Raw genomic sequence first — 19,755 nt, forward strand, 5'->3', positions numbered from 1 at the left:
TCATTGTTTATTTTTTTATTGAATAAATGAGTTGAAAGGTAACAATAGTATTTAAAACTACATCATTGCCATAGTCACATACGCCCCCATCCAAGCATGAGAATTCATCCCCACCAGTGCCCCCCCCCCCCCCATTTAGGATCCGGTAATTTGTTCCATACTATTACATTAAATGCCCAATTCAACGGTCACCACACCAACAGCTGGGGAAGGGGAGGATAATCAACAGGTCATTTGTCATCCATTACTAACAGCTCGGAGAGAAAACCAAAAAGAAAACTATGGGTATACAAGGCTATACCTGACAACCCCAATTCAAGCAATCCATTTAGTACATGGAGCATTCCATAATCAGCATTTCTACGTTGCAAATAGAAAACCACTAAAATAATTTAGAAACTAGATCCAAAATATTTTCAAAAAGTTTTTTTTTTTATGATGTATAAAACAGTCATGTTGTCTTTTTTCCTCCTTTTTACAGTGTTTTTTTTTCTACAAATTGTTTTCATTAAACATGTTACTGTTCATATTCATTGTGTCATTATCAGTCATTTCTACTATTCTACTACTGTTCATCTATCAGTGCGATTGTATACTGGTGCAGCTACTGGGTCCAGAGTAAAGAAAAGAGGCTTTTTATTTTGATGGCATTAAAAAATAAAGATGAATGTTTCTTTTGTATAAAGTATAACTGCTGGTCTTTAGGAAAACACATTAAGAAAAAAAAAAAAAAAAATTCTAAGAGGCACGCTATGGGGTATTTAAACACAAAAATAAACAAAAACACTGAAAAAGCATTACATTGACCGTATGTCTGGTCAAGGTACTTCCAGATAACAATATTTTATTTAACAGAGTTTGCAAACTGAAAAGGAAAAAAAATGAAATAAAATGAAAATAAAGACAAACACATTAGAAATTGTACAAAATTGGTAAAAAAAGAAGACAAAAATAGACATTTTCTTGCAGGAGTGCTTGGAAGGACAAGGTGGCAGGTCTGAAGAGCAGCATTTGGACATGGCTGGAGGCGTCTTTGGTTCAGGTGAACAAAGGTGAAGTGAGCCTACACATTTCCAAATGGATACTGTACTGGAGGGAACAGTAGCATGGTGGGGTGTGTGTGTGTGTGTTTGTATGTGGGGGGGGGGGACACTAATCCAAATACGTATATTTTCTTAAAGGAAGTTACAGTTCCTTTTCAACTGATCCCAGTCCAGGGAAATGCCAATGAAATATTTTTTTTTTACTGGGCAAAAAAGGGAGCGTACTATTACTGTAGCCTACAAATATGTTAACATTTCCGTTAAGCATTTTGCTTGAAGTCCCAAATGGAGTGTAAACAAATCTAAACATGCACTGAACTGAAAATAGCCTGTCATGGGAGGTACATGTACTAGGCAGTGGAGCAGTAACCATAGTTCCAAATAATAATGTTCTACACACATAATCTAGCTTTTTGCATAGTATTTGTCCTGTGAGAATAGTTGTGATAAAATGTTAAAGCAGGAGGGGTTGCAGAAAGCAAACTAACGTGACAAACATTTTATTGTCATGTGGTTGGGGTGTGTGTGTGTGTGTGTGTGTGTGTGTGTGTGTGTGTGTGGGGGGGGGGGGGGGGGGGGGGGGTACTCTAACACACTAGATGAATGGCATATGTCCTCTACCCCCAAGCCATGAAAAAGGGATGGTGATGAGCATGGGTTAGACTTGTGACTCCATGTCCTTTCAAACCTGCAGGTTCATTGTATTTAATCTTGGTTACACTGGTGTGAAACAAAAAAACCCCTGCAAAATGTGTGTGCATATGAAGAATCAATAATGATCTATTGATATGATCGGTGAGTCCGCATGACCAGTCATGTTTATTTTGACCGCCCCAAAATGAGGCCTAATAGCACCATTTTATGTTCCTTTTGTTTCTCTTATTTAGTGTCTAGCAGCACAATATGCCATGGATGAACAGATGTTCATGTTCATACATGCAACAGAAAAGTATTGCATATGTGAATACATTTACTCCTGTATGCACATACATAACTCACTAGACTTTGCAGCAGCAAAGAAAGTATTCAGTTTGTATTGTACTCATCAGAGGACCAGAAAAAAAGGCATTTACATGACTTAGATGACATACAACAAACACCACAAAATGTGAAATTTGAGCTATTTTAGCAGCCTCCAAGTCACAATTCCCAAATGGCATTACAGCGTAATAAAAATTATTGTATTTCGATATACTAAAGCTGGCTCGAACATCTCCCATATCTACGGAAATGAAAAAATTGAGCTAACGCTGCTGGGCATAATATCAGAAAAAAAAAAAAACGGTCAAAACAATCAAGTGTATCATTTCAATGTGTGGAAAATGGTGATCTATGCCTGGAAATCTTAAAAATATAGAGAGAAGAGGTAAAGTCGGGCTGCCAATTTACTGGTTCATGTGTGTCAAGTAATTCATTTTTAAGGCAACACAACTGAAATCAGGGTCATCTCTGGGAGTAATAGGGTAACTGTGGATGGAACACCAAAAGCCCTTAATATTGTGCACAATGGAGGAAACAACAATGTCCTTATAGTGACATGTAGAAGCCTCATCACAATTGAGCACCTCTAAAAATGTCAGTTTCTTCTCCAGAAAACAGTACCGATAAGTACTTATGTGTGTGTGTGTGTGGGGGGGGGGGGGTGTCACAACACAGTATGACTTACAAGATTATTCTTGGACATTAAAGTAGTACTAATCCTGTGATTTTCTCAGACAAGCCTGCAGCCCCAGCCCCCACCCCCCACCCCCGCACTGCAACAGCAAAGTGCAAAGCACTTTACCTGGGTTTAAAAAGATAAAAAGGAGTTCATAAATCACTTGTGTGGCCTCACATGATTGCACCAAACTGCAACACACATAGCTGCAACTTGTGAATCATGTGAACAAAAGCCATTAAATACAACCTTTAAGTCTGAAAAATTATCTTCTCTTTACCAGCCCCATTGGTCTATTGTGAGTGTTCTTAAAATGATTTTCTCTAAATATTCACTCGTTAAATAGTATGTTACAGTTTATTTGTTTTTGTAGATAGATGTAAACATTATTCACACCATGATGGTGTACTCGAGAGGCTACAACCACAATATATCAAGACTTTACAAAACCGTCACAAAATGTGACCCAAACCAAGACTGCTAACATAACCAACAAATGTCACGCAAGGATAAGACTCATAGTAAATGGCAGATACAATCAGAAATACCAGCTTTGCCTTCAAGGGAAAAACCTTGACTACACAGCCATTAGCCAAAAAATTCAGGTAAACAGAGTGGTGCCTAGATGTCAAAACTGAAGGGGGAAAAAAGACACCCAGAACCTACTCTGCATGCAGTAAGAAAATTAATATGGCTTATAGTCTTTTCTATGGCATGTCCCTGTGGTTTGAATTTATATTCAGAAAAAAAAAAACAATCCTCAAAAACTTGCACAAAAGGGGAGCGATACAACTCAGCTTAAGATAATTCAGTCAAGTGAAGAACAATAGCGTCTAATATCCAGAATTATAATGTTGGGAAGTATCTTAGCCAATTTTCAGTACTTTAATAATAGTCAAAGCTTTCCAAAAACTAAACAAAGAGAAGCAGACCCTTGTATAATAACTACACGGTATACAAGAGGTCATGAGGCAAACAACTGAAACACATCCACAACCATTAAAACCCACCAAAATTCATGATGGTCCACTGATTTCAGGAGAAAAAAACTTGGGTTATAGATCATGAATGTTTACATGTACCCGACACACATGGCAACACTCGGGGAGAAAAAAAGTTTAAAGAGAACAAAATAAAATAAAATAAAAGAAGAACAAATACTTACATTTTGCATACCCAGAATAAAACTAATCAAAATTTGGGGCTATCACCTCCATTCACAAAATCTAAACCTGATAAGGGGTCATTATTTCTCCACTTTCTCCTCCTTTAATTCACAAAAGGGTAACGGAAATATATGCTGCAAAAACTAAAATACATGAAAGGAAAAATAGGAATTTTTGCTTCTTTAGTAAATCAATATTAGACTTAATTTGCCAACCCCGTTGCCATGAGCCATCAAAAAGATGGTCTGCACAGCAACGGAAACTATCATCATAAAATGGTACAGTAGTAAAGATAGCTAGACCATGAGGGGGCGGGCTCTCCTGGGAAGAGGTCTGCTGAGAGGTCCAGTGACTGGTCATGCGGCTCGGTGTCAGGAATAATGGTTGTAGGGTGGAAGAGGGTGCCCAATGCCATTCTGGTAGTGATGGTGTTGGCGATGAGCAATATATTCTGCGTAGCTCATAGTCATCTTTTCACTACGATACCTGCATGGAGGAAAAAAGAGAAGGTGGACATAACCATGGTTTAACAAAAACCTATTATATTAGACTGGACTCTCACCTCCGCGACTACTAAACTAGTCCCTTCTGATGAGCATCCTTTTCATGTTTCAGCACTGGATCTTCCACCATATTGGATCTTCCACCATATTGGATTTTATTGAAAGCAAAACTAAACTGTCACAGATCAGTGAACTGCACCTGAGCAAGCACACTTTGCAGTTCCTCCAGTGTTTCCCATACTTATTTGTGGCAGCCCACCACAATATCAACATTGACCACCACACAATGATTTTCCAGGTTGTACTAAAATTTGTGCTTAAATCTAGTTAGCATCATAACCACTCTGTGCTAATTTGTTAAAAACTGTTGCATTCAAGTTAATTCTGCAAACCTGCCACCACAAATAGAATTCAATTCTGTGGGAAACATTGTCCTCAGAAATAATTTTCTAGATAGCCTAGGCATACTGGATAGCTAATAAATAAGTTAACTACGCTGGTCGGAGTTTTTAGTTTCCTCATATGCTTTTTTGTAATATTAAATGTAACTGATATTTTTTCTTCTCAGTCTTGGAAAATGCATTTCATAATCCAATGGGACTGAATGAGCAAATGTGTTAATGGTAATGTTCACATTTGTCTAATGTTATCCACTTGCACAGGTAGAAGTAATTGACAAGCTGTAACATTACAGCGTACAGGAGAACTACAATGTGTGGCGCAATAGCACTTGGGAGTACTTCGACCTAGCGTAGTAATATTAATTAACACCTAATTGTAGATCCCAGCCATGCTTTCCGCCGTTTGCGTCGAAGCGGAATTTTATGAAACCTGAAATCACTATAATACTTCTGCTTGTTATCACAACCCTTCACAATGCATGTTATAACCATGATTGTTCACAATCTACTTTACCACTACCTGCTACTTTGCTAAGTCAGCTCAAACTAACGCTAGCACGGCAGGTTGTCTCTATTTACGGAAATGACTGTGTGTGTGTGCCTCGGAGGGGGAGGGGTCGGCTGAACTCTCTGGTGGATAGGATCTACAATTAGGTGTTAATTAATATTACTACGCTAGGTCGAAGTACTCCCAAGTGCTATTGCGCCACACATTGTAGTTCTCCTGTTTATTCGCTTGAAAAATCGCCACGTTTCATGTTGTGTGACCAGTAGCATACGGTGAGTTTTTGTTGCACCAGAGCGCAGCATCAATTTCCCATCATCCAACTAGCTTCTCTTCAAGAAAATGTCACATTAGTTAATCCTCAGTGATTCCACAAGGGTGTTTATACCTTTTCCAATAAGAGCAATTGCGAGGTAATTAAGTCATTTTTTCTCTTTACAATTTTGTTTAATGGTTGCTGCTCCGTGGTTTATTTTAGCAAAAGAATCAAACATACATATTTCAATTCATTGGCGCTTTTTCAAAAAGAAGCGGGCAGAAGGCATGATTTTCAATAACACACTTGCAGCTTCCTGCACAGTGTCTGTTCCATTGTATCTTTTTCAAATGCTAAGAAGCCACCTTGTATAAAATAAATCAACAAAAGTTCGGAATGTAGGAGCAGGTATCTAAAGCCTTCGTTCTCTGCGACACAATACAGCCTCATGTCTTTGCATATAAAAAAAAAATGCAATGGCCTTGCAAAGTGCGACAACTTTTGAGTGAAAAACCTTGTCAGTGATGTGGCAGGCTTGGAAGCCTGTGCTCTCGCCTTCAATACCATAGCGCCTTTTCAGGTGTGCGGATAGATTTGACGTAGCCGCAGTATCTTCTCTTACACTGACAGTCTTTCTCTTTGCAAACGGCAACATCTCTTACCACTGCTTCATACGGTACCATCACCCTTGAAAGTCAGACTCAACAAAACAATAATGTGTGAAATGTAAGTAACGAATGCGTCTGAAGTGGTGTGAAGTATAAGTGAAGTAGAAGACAATAATGAGGTTAGCGCCACCCGCAGCTTAGGAGTAGGTAGTGCGCTTACATCGGAGCCATAGACAGAAAAAGAAAGGTCGGAGCCGATGCTGAAAATAGATAGGTGAACAAACAGGCGGCAAAATAAACACATTAATCGATACTCTTGCGGACGCATCGATGCATTGAATCGTCTGCTGCATAATCGATGCATCGATACAAATTTCGATTAATATTTACACCCCTATCATAAATAAATAAATGTTGTTCATTAAAATACAGGGTGCATAAGTATTCATACCCCTATGTTATATTCCCATAAAAGCAGGCAGATTTATATTTTTAAAGGCCAGTTATTTCATGGATCCAGTGTACTATACATCCTGATAAAGTTCCGTGGCCTTTGGAATTAAAATAGCCCAAATCACATACCCTTCAACATACCTAGAGATTAAGATGGTTGTATTTCAGTTAGCCTAATATAATATCTGGTTTGATTTGCATTGAGAGATGATCTTATGGAAAGTACCCCATGCCAATCGTGAGAAAGTTTGGAATGGAAAGTTTGGTGTATGTAAGTGCTTCTGAAGTGGAGATTTCTCAGAGTGTGAGAGGAAACTCATTTTGAGAAAACAGCCTTGAAACACAGCCAATGAGATTCTGTTCTCAGCAATCACTAAGGCTGATACGAAGTGTCCATATTTGGATTGCACAGCGTCATGCAGGAAAAACAGAGCGTTCCAACGGTACTACACATGATATGTTTCGGATGAAGGTCGCGGTAGTGCGTGTGTTAGAGTGCTAACTTTTGGTGAAATTAGGAGAAATATACAGGCGCGATTAGACAAAATGTAATGAAGTAAACACCTAAATGTGTAAATCGGACTTTGTTGTTGTAGTAGTGTGAAAGAATGCATCCTAAGGTAACAAACTATCCCAAAATATCAACATTGACCAGTGCAAATGCAAAAGCAATGTTTTCACCTTCCGTGTCTCATCTTAAGGCTTGTCCACACCAAATCCAATTTTTCGGAAGAATTATTCAAACGAAATTACGCAGGTTATTAAACACATGTTTTCTAATTAGCCTGTACACCGAGGACAAAATTCAATACTAGAAACTAAAACTTTCGGAACAGTCTTTTGATGTGAAATTTTGCATGCGAAAAAGAGCTCAAATCAGCCGGGTTGATCATTTTGCCGGGTTCCATTGATGTCACAAGTAGAACGATAAGCAGAAAAAGCTGATCTTGCTGCCCATAGTCTCGTTAATAGGCCTATATGCCAAAGTCACAGAGTTTATGTTACGTCACACTCTACCAGGTGTTCAATAGTGCGAACTACCACAGACACTTCTTACCACCTTCCCATCATTTCGCACACAACTGAAAAAAGAATGAAATCAGTGAACAGAGAACTTCTCGCTGCACAGATGTGTATGAAAAAAATTACATTCATTCACGGAAATGGAAGTTGTGCATCACGTTAGTCTAGAATAGGCCATTTAGGCATTTGAACCCATAGGATGCAGTGCATGATAATATAGCCCATCATACTTTTAATATAGGCTATGCTGCTGACAACGGCTTTACAGGGTATCTACACATTTTCCAAGTGCAAATTTAAAGACTTTTAAGACCTTTTCAAGACATCTAAATGAAAAAATTAAGACTATACCACGGCAAAAAGATACATACGACAACTTAAAACTGTTTTATGCAATAGTTTTTTTTCCTACTAATTGTAACCCCCACCCCATTTTGGATGTCTACAGAAGTTACCAAATATATTTTGACGAAAGAAAAATAACTGTGTGTGAATTACCTTCACAGCTATAAATGCCCAATTTTAGGGTTTGGGCTGCTTGCTTTTGAAGCTGGCTGTACCTATTTGGTTGTGCTTACTGGCTGAAGCTGACTGTTCTTCACCTGTGTCTGTAGTAGCCTAGGCTACTTGCCAAAGACATGTGCACTGGACTGGATTCCCCTCAATATTTTAGAAAAGTTAGAATAAGCTATTTGAATATTTTAATAGGCCTACTTTATATAATTTACTATGTGCATCTATTGTCCCATATGCAGCACAGCAAATTAAAGTTAATCCACTACTTTACATTTTGCATACCAGTTGTATCTAAACCAACCAAAGCTTGACTGAAACATTGTAAACCATTGACTTGTTTTAAATTAAGAGACAGGTCCTCCTCACATGATCCTGCTGAAAACTGCTGGTTTCACCTCAAGCACGCAGATATTATGAACGCACGTTTTTTTTTTTTTTTTTTATGTAGCCAGTCGCCGACATTCCAAAAATATGCAGTTATATTTCACAACTTTTGTGAAGTAGGCCTACTGGGAAACGCTGGCAAGCAAGCTGCTGACAGATATTACAGGTATTATAACTTACAGATATTTTCTTCCCTAGGCTAGGCCAGCAACACACGCTGGAAAGATGCAAACAGATCAACTTAACATGAACAGTATTTCCTCCTGATTGCGAAAACGTTTGTTTTCTTTTTCTGTCAGTCCGTGGTTCCTTCATAAATTGCGCAGCAAATTATCAGACGAGTGACAGAAGCACTGCGCATAATTTGACCAGCAGCCTTCGCGTCTATAGTTTGTGAAACGATGCTGCTTCCGAGCAAAGATTCTAGATACCCAGCGCAACTCCAAAAAGGAGGACAAATGAGCGTCCGGCTTGAGGCTGCGACAGGGATTTTAAAATCTATATGTCCGGCCTAAATTCGAACGTATGGCCAACCTATCGCTAACTGGCATACCAACTCTTTCTCCCGCTCACGTAAGCTACCTGTGTATCTCAGGCCTCGGCTACACAAAGAAAACGTCAGGCATATTTGTACATACTGTATTATTACCGTTTTCACACCTTTAACCACACCTGTGAAAAATATCTTCACTCTGCAACCACTACACTTCCTCCCGTAGCCTTATAGTCACTTACAATTGCGTTTTAAATACACGAAACGGGATGGAGACATTTCACTTGCTCTCTTGCACTCGCTGGCGGTCCTGTACGCAAATTTAATACCTCCCTTTCGAAAATTCAAGAAATCCCAGACAATTTAAGACTTGTTTAAGCCTTAAAACCTGAAAGTTGTTTTTAAGACTTTTTTTAAGACTTTTTAAGGATCCGCAGGGAACCCTGCTTTATGTCCAGGGTTCCCACCATTTTAAATTTTGGCTCAGGTTGCCAAGCGCAAGAGAAGTCTCACCGCAGGCTGATGCCCTGGCATGCGTTAACGTTGCTTTATGCTTTACAACTGAAATAATGTGTAACTCTGTAGGCTAAACTCTATGGACCTTATAAAAGGTAAGATAGTAACTAGTATTGTTTATTAGTTTTTGCTGTGTGTTGACCATTACCATTGCAAGCTGATCAATGTTAACCACTTGTTGCAGCAGTGGTTAAAATTGCAATACTCATTTCTATATCAGTCTCTGATGTTAGGCTATGCCCTCTGCTCCTTAGCAGATTAACATGACTTTTGACGTGGTTTCGTGAGTTGCACATAATATAGTCTATGCCATTTTTGTGGCGTGTAGGCATACAACATCTTGGCATGCAACATTTTAATTAGGTCTACTCTACAAGTTGTTACAACAGTCCGCCCAAATTGCAGAACTTGTGTCCAATATGCGGGAGCAAAGGGTGGTTGTGTGTGTGTGTTGTGAAGTGGGGTGGATGGGTGCACTGGTGGGACCAACCAATTGTGTTCCGTGATTCGACTGCACTGGCCTATATCATAATAGCTCAACTAGCATAGACAAGGGATGGGAAGGATAAGCTTTCATTTCCCCAGCACCTCTCAAACCAAAATGCACTCCATGAATGAACTAATCTACTTTAAATCTCAATGATTTTATGAGCTCTCCCTGTTCTCTCTTATAGCGGGCATAGCTTACCCAAAACTTGGCATCTCTTTCTTGGCTACATTTAACTATAAACAACTCCACAATTCACTCAGAAGCCAATAGGCTATAGCCTACTGAAAGTTGCTGCGTGAATCTGTGTGACGCGAGCAAGAAATAGAATGCGAAATATTAAAAATAATCACATCAGACTCAGTGTGTACACACTGCGCAAATTTCGCATTTTCGCACCGGAATTTCATGTCATATCTGGTGTGGACAGGCCTTTAGACTGTGAAAAGTTTGTTTTTGATCTCAACTTTGTGAGCAGCGGAGTTGGCTACTTTCATTCTATAAAGTTGTACAGCAAGTGGGCTAAGCAAGAATTCTTGGAATTTCAAAAAAAACATTTAAACTTACGATACATATACACAGTTAAGAACAAAATAATTCATACCCCTGGCAAATATTGCTTTAATGCTGATTTTCTCTTTATCAACATATTTATTCTGACTAAAAATGACACCATCACATGCCAAAAGTTTGTAAGACAATGTGGGAGAAACATGAAATAAAAAAAAAAGAACCGTTTATCTTTTTTGTGTCCAAAATTATTCATACCCTTTTTAAATAATCAATGGAAACATCTTTATTTGCATTCACAACTCTCAAAATGGTTCTTATAATATCTACCAAGCCTCACCATGTCTCCACAATGATTCTAGACCACACTTTTTTAACAGCAATCTGGGTTTTAAGTCAGGAACGACTCACTTTTTTGCAGTGTTAATTTGAAAAATATGACAAAAAAAAGAATTGTTAACGACCTTTTTTCCATGAATAAGACGAGACGTTGACGAGCTAAAAATAGATCTTTGATAATAAAAACTATGAGGAAATGTAGGTTTAGTTTTCGTTAACGAGACGAGACTAAAATGTTAGTGGTGTGCTATTGGACATTTAAAATGCATGGAATTTACGTATTTACCCCCAATTGTGCATCTAGTCTGTCTGTCAGGCCTGGGGTGGGTAATCGGGAGAATTCCCGGTGGGCCGCTTCACTTTTGGGCCGGTCAAGAAAAAAAACATATGTCACATTAGTCTATCTTCTCTTAAAGCGATGGTTCGGAGTAAAACACCCTCCCAGAACCTGTTTTCCCTTGGTCGAACCCTGGTCGAGTAGCGCTGTCAGAAACTAATGACTTTCTGCAGGCGTAATGGGACCAACTTTTAACTCGTAAATTACCCCACTAATAATGCCCTGAATGGTACCAAGGGAAAACGGGTTCTGGGAGGGTGTTTGGCTCAGGGTCATGGTGCAAAGGACCCTAGGGTGAAATTACTCCGAACCATCGCTTTAAAGTAGGCTACTCACGTTCCTCAATCTATGTCTGACACCACAGCCTCTGCATGGGTTGTAGCCTACCATCTGAGGGAGTTCTCCCCTCCCAAAGAATTGGTTGGGTCCATATAGCCTGTCTTTTCCAAAACGTTCTCTCAGAAAGGCCTACAAATAGCCGGGCTGGCCCTACCGTAGCGATAAGCGTCAGGGAAGATGGATGGTATAAAGAGGCCAAGAGGGACTGAAAAAAAGAAGGCCAGGTAAAAAAAGAAAGGAAGGCATTGGAGGAGGATGTTGCCAAATGTGCCAAGCTTCCAGATTTCTTTAAAGATGGACACTGGCAACTGGTAAGAGAAATAGCAATGATTAGAAACGTAATTATTGGGTATTGCATTGGTTCCCAAAGATTTTATTTTGGTCGCCAGCACAATGTATGTTGTGTAATTAGGCCTAGCTTATACCATTTAACCAGGAAATCTATCAGTTTTCTATTAGGATAGTTTGTTTACCACAGTCACGGCCCTAGAATAGCTCTGAAACGGGGCGAACGCGTTGCAGAGGGGACAGCGTGCATCTCACTTTCAATGTTTTTCAACCCGGGGGACCTGGTGACCTTCTCAAGTAAACAGTAACACTAAAGCAAGAGGCTACACTGAGATTTTGGAGGAAAATCATTGGAACATTAAACCATACAATGATCCAAAACATCCAGCCAAACAAGGCAAGAAATGGTTAACAGAGAACAATGTCAACATTTTAGAGAGGCCCAGGCAGAGTCCAGACCTCAATCAGTCAAAAAAGTTGGCACAAGGCCAAAGTGATGGCAAAAAGTTGTTCCTGCCTCAAAACTCAGATTGCTGCTAAAAAGGTGCAGTCTACAATCATTGTGGAGACATTGGAGAGGCTTGGTAGGTATTATAAAAAGCATTTCGAGAGCTTTCATGGCAAATAAAGATGTTTCCATTGATTATTTAAAAAGGGTATGAATAATTTTGGACATGCCATTTTTCATGCTAGCACCACGTTTAAAAGTGACTAAGATTTCCGGTAATTTTCCTATTTAAAACTTGTCTGTTCTTGTTTGGAAATCTTAGTCACTTTTAAACGTGATGCTAGCAGGCGAGATGCTAATGGACTAATTCGATTCAATGATCTATGCTAGGCTGGAGCTAAAAGTGGTATCGCCAGACTCAGAACGGCTGGATGAACTGGAGAAAGTAAAAATCAATTGTTTAACTCAAGGGGAGGAGGGAAATGAGTGTAATTCACCAAAAGGTGGAATATCCCTTTAATCTCTATTGCATTCACAACCATACTCTACTTGCACTTGGTATTTAATGCTTCTTTGTACTTCTGGTTGGATGTCAACTGCATTTCATTAGCTCTGTAGTCTGCTAAATGACAAAGTTGAATCTAATCTAATCTAATCAATTAAGGCTGAGCCATAATTTGTTGAAAATTCTTACTAAACCATTAGCTGCCTCTCTGACAGGAATCCAGACAGCTTGGTTGTTTCATAAAAGGGAAAAAGAGAGTATCTGCAGATACTCAAGGTTAAGGCATCTTCATCGGGCACAAAAAAAGTGTCATCATGCAATCCTTACTTGTGAGGGAGCTAAAAATTAACTTCTAGCCACTTCTTGTTACTTTAAGCTGTAACCAGTGGGCAGCCGTGGCCCACTGGTTAGCACTCTGGACTTGTAACCGGAGGGTTGCCGGTTCGAGCCCCGACCAGTGGGCCACAGCTGAAGTGCCCTTGAGCAAGGCACCTAACCACTCACTGCTTCCCGAGCGCCGCTGTGGTTGCAGGCAGCTCACTGCGCCGGGATTAGTGTGTGCTTCACCTCACTGTGTGCTGTGTTTCACTAATTCACGGATTGGGTTAAATGCAGAGACCAAATTTCCCTCACGGGATCAAAAGAGTATATATACTTATACTTAACTGTGGAAAAAAGTAGCGGCATTGGAAAAATTTGCATTTGAATACCATCTGTTCAATCATTCAGTCCCCTAAGGGCAGGGGGAGCCTTTGCTTGCTTGAAAGGTCATTCAGAAAAATGGGCTGAATTTGTATAACAAAATTGTCTTCAGAATTAGCAAATACTGAACTGGAATACAATAAGCTTCTCTTACCTGGTCAATTTAATGCTCTTCCTGAAGTCATTTGTGATGGGAGCTTTATAACCTCCCTTGCGAAGTAAGGAATCTATGGTCTGAATGTGGTCCCATCCTGAACAGAGAGAAAAAATATATATGTTAAACAGGAGAGAAATGCACATTTAAAGAAAAAAATAAAAGGTTTACTTACCTTGTTCTTTTGCAACCTCCGGAAGATAGGTGGCTGTGCGTTTTGATCCTTTTTCATTGAAAAATTCTATCCTAATGCCATGCACACCAACCTGTAAGGAAGAATGTGTCATTGTAGGATGGTGCAGAATTGTAGGATGGTGCAGAAAGACTTAGTTTCACCAAGCTATTGCTGGGTGGGGATAGAGGAACATTGTATAAATTTCTGTCCCATGATCTGGACATGCATTGGCTGCAAAAATTCAACGGGATACAGGTTAATTGGATTTGTGTATGAGATGGTATTCATAATTTAAAAGCTAAAATAAAAGATATTGCATATATTTTTGCCTGAGATATTCCAAATGAGTATCAATATCCATGAATTCTGGTAGACAAGTCAAGTTCAAAATATTTTGTGCTTGAAAACATGCCTTGATGTATTTTCCTCTAGCTGCAGTCAAGTCAAGTCAAGTTTATTTATATAGCGCATACAGAGGTCATTCAATGTGCTTTACATAAACAAAACCAAACAATAATAACAAATAAAAGTATAGAAGGGCAATATAGTCAAAGAATAGTTAAAAGGTAAAGATCATAATAAAAAGAAAACATAAAACACAAGGTAAAATCATTTAAAAATAAAGAATAATTAGTCAGCAAAAACAAAGGCAAAAGTAGTAAAAAAGTAATAAAAGACAAGGTAGAATAATTATCAAGGCAGATTCAGAATTTGTAACTCGGCACAGTTAGCAGAAAGCATCTGATAACAGTTTGGTCTTAAAGGAGAATTCCGGTGTGATATTGACCTAAAGTGTATTGAAACATGATACCGAGTGTGAACGTATGTCTCACAGCCCATCTTGGCTTGTCCCCTGCACTCCAAAATCTGGCGCTAGTTAGCCGATGCTACCAACAGCTTTTTCAAAATAATTCAGTGGAAATGCATGGATTCCAGTTTCTTCCAGTAGCAGCAACTGGAATCCATGCATTTCCACTGAATTATTTTTGGAATCTGATCCCTTATCATACCTGTTCATTCTTACTCGTTGCTCGACTTATCGTGACTAAATTCAAGATGGCTGCAAACGCTAAACTTCGTGAAGATACTGTCTGTATAAATCGTCTTGTAAGTAAACTACCAGTGCTTTTTCAAAGTTCTCAATGTCTCGTTTTAAATGTCAGGGCCCTCGGAAGTCTACCAATGAAGTGTGGAGATACATTGAGCCTCGTAAATGGGTGTAAAACAGTGATTTATTTGCATGGCTAGCCCGATGCCGAAGCACCACTATTGAAAAAGCTGTTGGTAGCATCGGCTAACTAGCGCCAGATTTTGGAGTGCAGGGGACAAGCCGAGATGGGCTATGAGACATACGTTCACACTCAGTATCATGTTTCAATACACTTTAGGTCAATATCACACCGGAATTCTCCTTTAAGTCTAGATTTAAAACTGGCTACAGTTGGGGCCTTTTTGATGTCATTCGAAAGTTGGTTCCACAGCCGAGCCGCATAGCAGCTAAAAGCTGCTTCACCATGTTTAGTTCTAACAGTAGGTTTTACTAGCAGGTTTTTCACCTGGGACCTGAGAGGACGAGAAGGTGTACACTGCTGAAGCATGTCTGACAGGTATTTAGGTCCTGCTCCATTTACTGATTTATAAACAAGCAATAGTGCTTTAAAATCAATTCTGTGACTTACTGGAAGCCAGTGCAAGGACTTAAGAATTGGAGTAATGTGGTCAGTTCTTTTAGTTTTTGTTAGAATCCTAGCTGCTGCATTTTGTATCACCTGAAGCTGTTTAACAGTCTTTTTTAGGTAGGCCTGTTAACAGTCCATTGCAGTAAATCAACCCTGCTGGAGATAAATGCATGAATGAGTTTTTCTAAGTCATGTTTTGACATCAGCCCTCTGAGTTTGGCAATATTTTTGAGGTGGTAAAAAGCTGATTTAGTTATCGCTTTCATGTGGCTGTTGAAATTTAGATCAGTCAATTAATACACCAAGATTTTTAACAGTATCCTTTGCCTCCAACCCTTTTGTGTCAAGGAGAGTGGCAACCCTAAGTCTTTCCTCCTTTTTACCAAATATAATTACTTCAGTTTATTCTTTGTTCAGCTGAAGAAAATTGAGACATCCAGGTGTTGATTTGTTCTATACACTGACACATAGATTCAAGAGGACCATAGCCGTTTGGTGACAGAGCTAAGTAAATTTGTGTGTCATCTGCATAGCTATGATATGAAATCAAACTAGATGTACCGCATAGCGGTACAAAATATGACCGCCGCTCAGTCCTGTACATCCGTTCCGCGAAAATAAATCACACTTCAATTTGTCTCCATATTTTACTCCATCCCCCACTCTTGAAACTTTTGTGTATGCTTGTTTGGCATGCCTGAGTGTGTGTGTGCGGCTGCACAGAAAGTACCCTACTGGTGCTGAAAAGGTGAATAGATTGTAGAATAGCCAAAGAAGATGTAGAATTGTTATAAAACCTTTAAAATCTCTAAACAATCACAAGTAGGGCAGTTCATCACAGTTCATCCATTGCAACTGGATTGATGAAAGGTCACTTACACCTGTAGGCTACATTGTATTTGGGAAAAGCAAAAGGTATCAGCATAATGTTATTTATTTATTTATTTATTTTAATGTATTTTTAAACAAAAACATCTCTGTCAGTTCCATGCCGTTTTCAACAGCTATCAAAAACAAAGGTCATTTTTGGATGGATGGATTTTTTGTGAATGTTTCTTCTTCTTACATAAGATTTTAGTCATCTTTAGTTCATGTAATACTTTATTGTCAATGCACAAATTAAGTAACAGTAGTCTGAAACGTTATTGTTAATGCACAAATTAAGTAACAGTAGCCTAGTCTGAGACGAAATGCTGTTTTACATCTAACCAGTGGTGCAAATAACTGACATGTCCAAATGGGCCTTGATGAAATGCGTCGCTAGACTGTTCATACACATTTTAACGGGCCAAAGTTGAAGAGCTTTTGTCCGTTATTGTTCGTGCAAATATAGGCTGATTCATGTTCCCTTGCATTGTTTAACTGAGGTCCATGGCTAGTCTGGCTTTCATCAGACCAAGCTCAATCTTTTAAGAAATCAAAAAATAAATAGCGGGCAGATCAGGCTGGGTTCACCCAGCCTAGTCCATAGGCACCCGATATTGTTTAATTTTCCGATTGAGATATACACGCTCTGGCTATTCTAAATGCAAAAATGCATCAGGGAGTTATGACAAAACGGTAACTAACAAACTAGATCCTAATAGAAAGCTGTTAGCTTCCCTAAGCTACAGGTAGGATTATAAGGTAGGCCTATTTACAACATAAATTGTCAATAGGCTATGCTGGCGACACAAATAAAATCTCCTTTGGAAACCAATGGCTTACGCCTTACAGTATCAAGCAGACTTAAACTGTCATATCGTGGCGAAAAGTTGTAATAACATTCACGCAGCTCCATGAGTCAAGGAAAGCGCGAATGAAGTAGCCACTTCTAAATGGGACCCACTACACAGTAGCTTAAGGTGTTTTGCTAAAGCAGCCATAATGAAATGAAGGTGTCATTGTTTGGATACTTCACACACACGTGCTTTTTAATTTCACAGACTACAACTACCAAGCTGTAATCAAAGCACATCGATTCCCCTCTCACACCCTGCACGCACTTAAAACAAAATAAACAGGCATCTCAGTCTCACGCATGTATAGGCAAAACTGTATCAGACCGGTGTAACGTTGGTAAATCTTCCATTGCACAGAATGATTTTGTAGCACGTGCAATAAATGACAGTCGAAAGATACAAACAGTGCTGCTATACATTTGCTTGGTATAACCGCATTTATAGTTTTCTACAAATGCAATAAATCAAATGCCTCCATCACTCAACCAACGCTAACGGTAACATTACCTAGGTCCTTATTGATATTACAAGATTAACGTACCTGCAGTAAAAACCAAGCATGTCCGATAAACATCCTCAGATTTATTTCGGCTTCAAGAAGAAATGGGAATTACACTTCATGTGAACATCGTCCTATCCTTATTAGATGTTCGCTGCGGTAAATTACAGTCCTTGTATGAAGCGTCCATTGTTTTTTTCCAACCCACTTTTAACTTCCAACAAAATTACGTCTCACTGCAACGATGCGCCATCTAGTGGACAAACGACTACTTCTCGCCAATACTGAAAATGCAGCCATGATGATGATGATGAATATTTATTTTGGCTTTCTTTTAATCCTACTGATTTAAATTTTTTACCGGGGGGGCAAATCACAAATGAGTGATTATGAGCCAGGTTGATGTGGGCCCTTGAGACCAACATACCATAAAAGATTCACAGAGAACTGTGTCTGCCCTACCCTCCTTTCGGGGGTCCAGTCCAGCGGGGGGGCTGCAGATGAAAACGAAAAATGACGGTTCCATGCTATCCATGTGGGGGTACATGCCCACCAAGTTTTGTGTACCCCGGTCTTTCAGTGTCCCGGGAATCCTTGTTGGTGTACGTCACTAAATGTACACATATATTATTTTATTGTAAGGCCCCCCATGAACGAAAGTACACAAAACTTGGCATGCATTCAGAGGGTGTCATAATGATCCTACACTTTTAATTTCGTGCAGTTTTGACCTTGTCAGCCAGAGATATTGAGATGAAAACACCTAATTTTTTGCTTTTTAATTTTTAACTAGGTGGCGCTATACATGAAATAAGTGGTAATGGGATGGGTTGACATGCCCCCTTAAGACCAACATACAAAAAAAAGGTGGACCTCCTAGGCCCTACGGTTCTCGAGATATTCACAGAAAACTGTCTCCGGCCACCTACAGGCCAGTTGGTGAATAGTAACATAAATTAATTTATTGTGTGGCCCCCCATGAACGGAATTCCACAAAACTTGGCGTGCATACAGAGGGTGTCATAATGATCCTACACTTCCAATTTCGTGCAGTTTTGACTATATTAGGTCACAGATACCTTCAATTACACCACCTCATTTTTACTTTTTTGTGTTTAACTAGGTGGCGCTATACATGAAATGAGTGGTTATGGAATGGGTTGACATGGCCCCTTGAGATCAACATACAAAAAAAAATGGTCCTCCTAAACCCTACGGTTTTCGAGATATTCACAGAAAACTGTGTCTGCCCGATGGTTCCATGCTATCCATGTGGGGTTACATGTCCACCAAGTTTCGTGTACCCCGGTCTTTCAGTGTCCCGGGAATCATTGACGGAAATTTGGGCATGCGAAAAAGAAAAAAAAAAAAAAAAGAAAAAGAAAAAAAAAAAATCTGACTAAACCTATATGACCGCCGCTTCGCTGCGCGGCGGTCATAATTAGTTTGGATGATTTGTCCAAGTGGGAGCATATAGAGGTTGAATAATAGTGGCCCCAAGATCGACCCCTGGGGCGTTGGTGTTGAGGTACAGTTTCCGATTGCAACAAAGAAGCTCCTTTCTTGTAGATATGATTTTAGCCAGCTGATAACTATGCCTGTAAATCCAACCCAGTGTTCTAGTCTGTGTAGTAAAATATTGTGATCAACAGTGTCAAATGCTGAGAGAAAGGAGAGTATGCAGGAATTAAAAACATTGAGAATTTAAACTTGATTGTTTTTTTTTTTTTATTTAACAAGCCTTTCATAATTTAGAGCAGTGCTGCACACGGTCTTGTAGAATAAAATTGGCTACATTCTAGCGCACATATCAACAACAACAAATATAGCCGCAAGCAGCGATTAACGGTCTAAGCAGTATGGCCGAATTGGCTGAAGTGGCCCCTGGAGGAAAATGGTTGAACTATTTGAGAGGTTCAACAGGTGGGAAAAGTACCTGCAGTTTAGGAAAAATTAGTAAATGTGAGAATAGCACACAAGGTTTATTCCCCTGAAGTACAAAGTTAATTTGCCTTACCCCTTTACTAGCTGCTAATGAATTGACTTCT

The 19,755-nt window shown here is 39.3% G+C and overlaps 1 protein-coding gene across 1 annotated transcript in view; it reads right to left on the bottom strand.

The window, feature by feature from the left end:
- The window catches only part of ammecr1 (AMMECR nuclear protein 1), an 85,544-nt gene continuing 65,789 nt past the window's right edge, over positions 1 to 19,755 (bottom strand). Inside the window, exons 5-7 of the mRNA XM_042076140.1 lie at positions 13,809 to 13,899; positions 13,634 to 13,730; positions 1 to 4,352 (exon numbers count right to left, since the gene is read on the bottom strand). Coding sequence (XP_041932074.1) covers positions 4,238 to 4,352; positions 13,634 to 13,730; positions 13,809 to 13,899 — 303 coding nt within the window. The 3' untranslated portion in view covers positions 1 to 4,237. The remainder of the gene's footprint in view (positions 4,353 to 13,633; positions 13,731 to 13,808; positions 13,900 to 19,755) is intronic.

Source organism: Alosa sapidissima, chromosome 21, assembly GCF_018492685.1.
Source record: "Alosa sapidissima isolate fAloSap1 chromosome 21, fAloSap1.pri, whole genome shotgun sequence".
In the NCBI taxonomy this organism is placed as follows: domain Eukaryota; kingdom Metazoa; phylum Chordata; class Actinopteri; order Clupeiformes; family Clupeidae; genus Alosa; species Alosa sapidissima.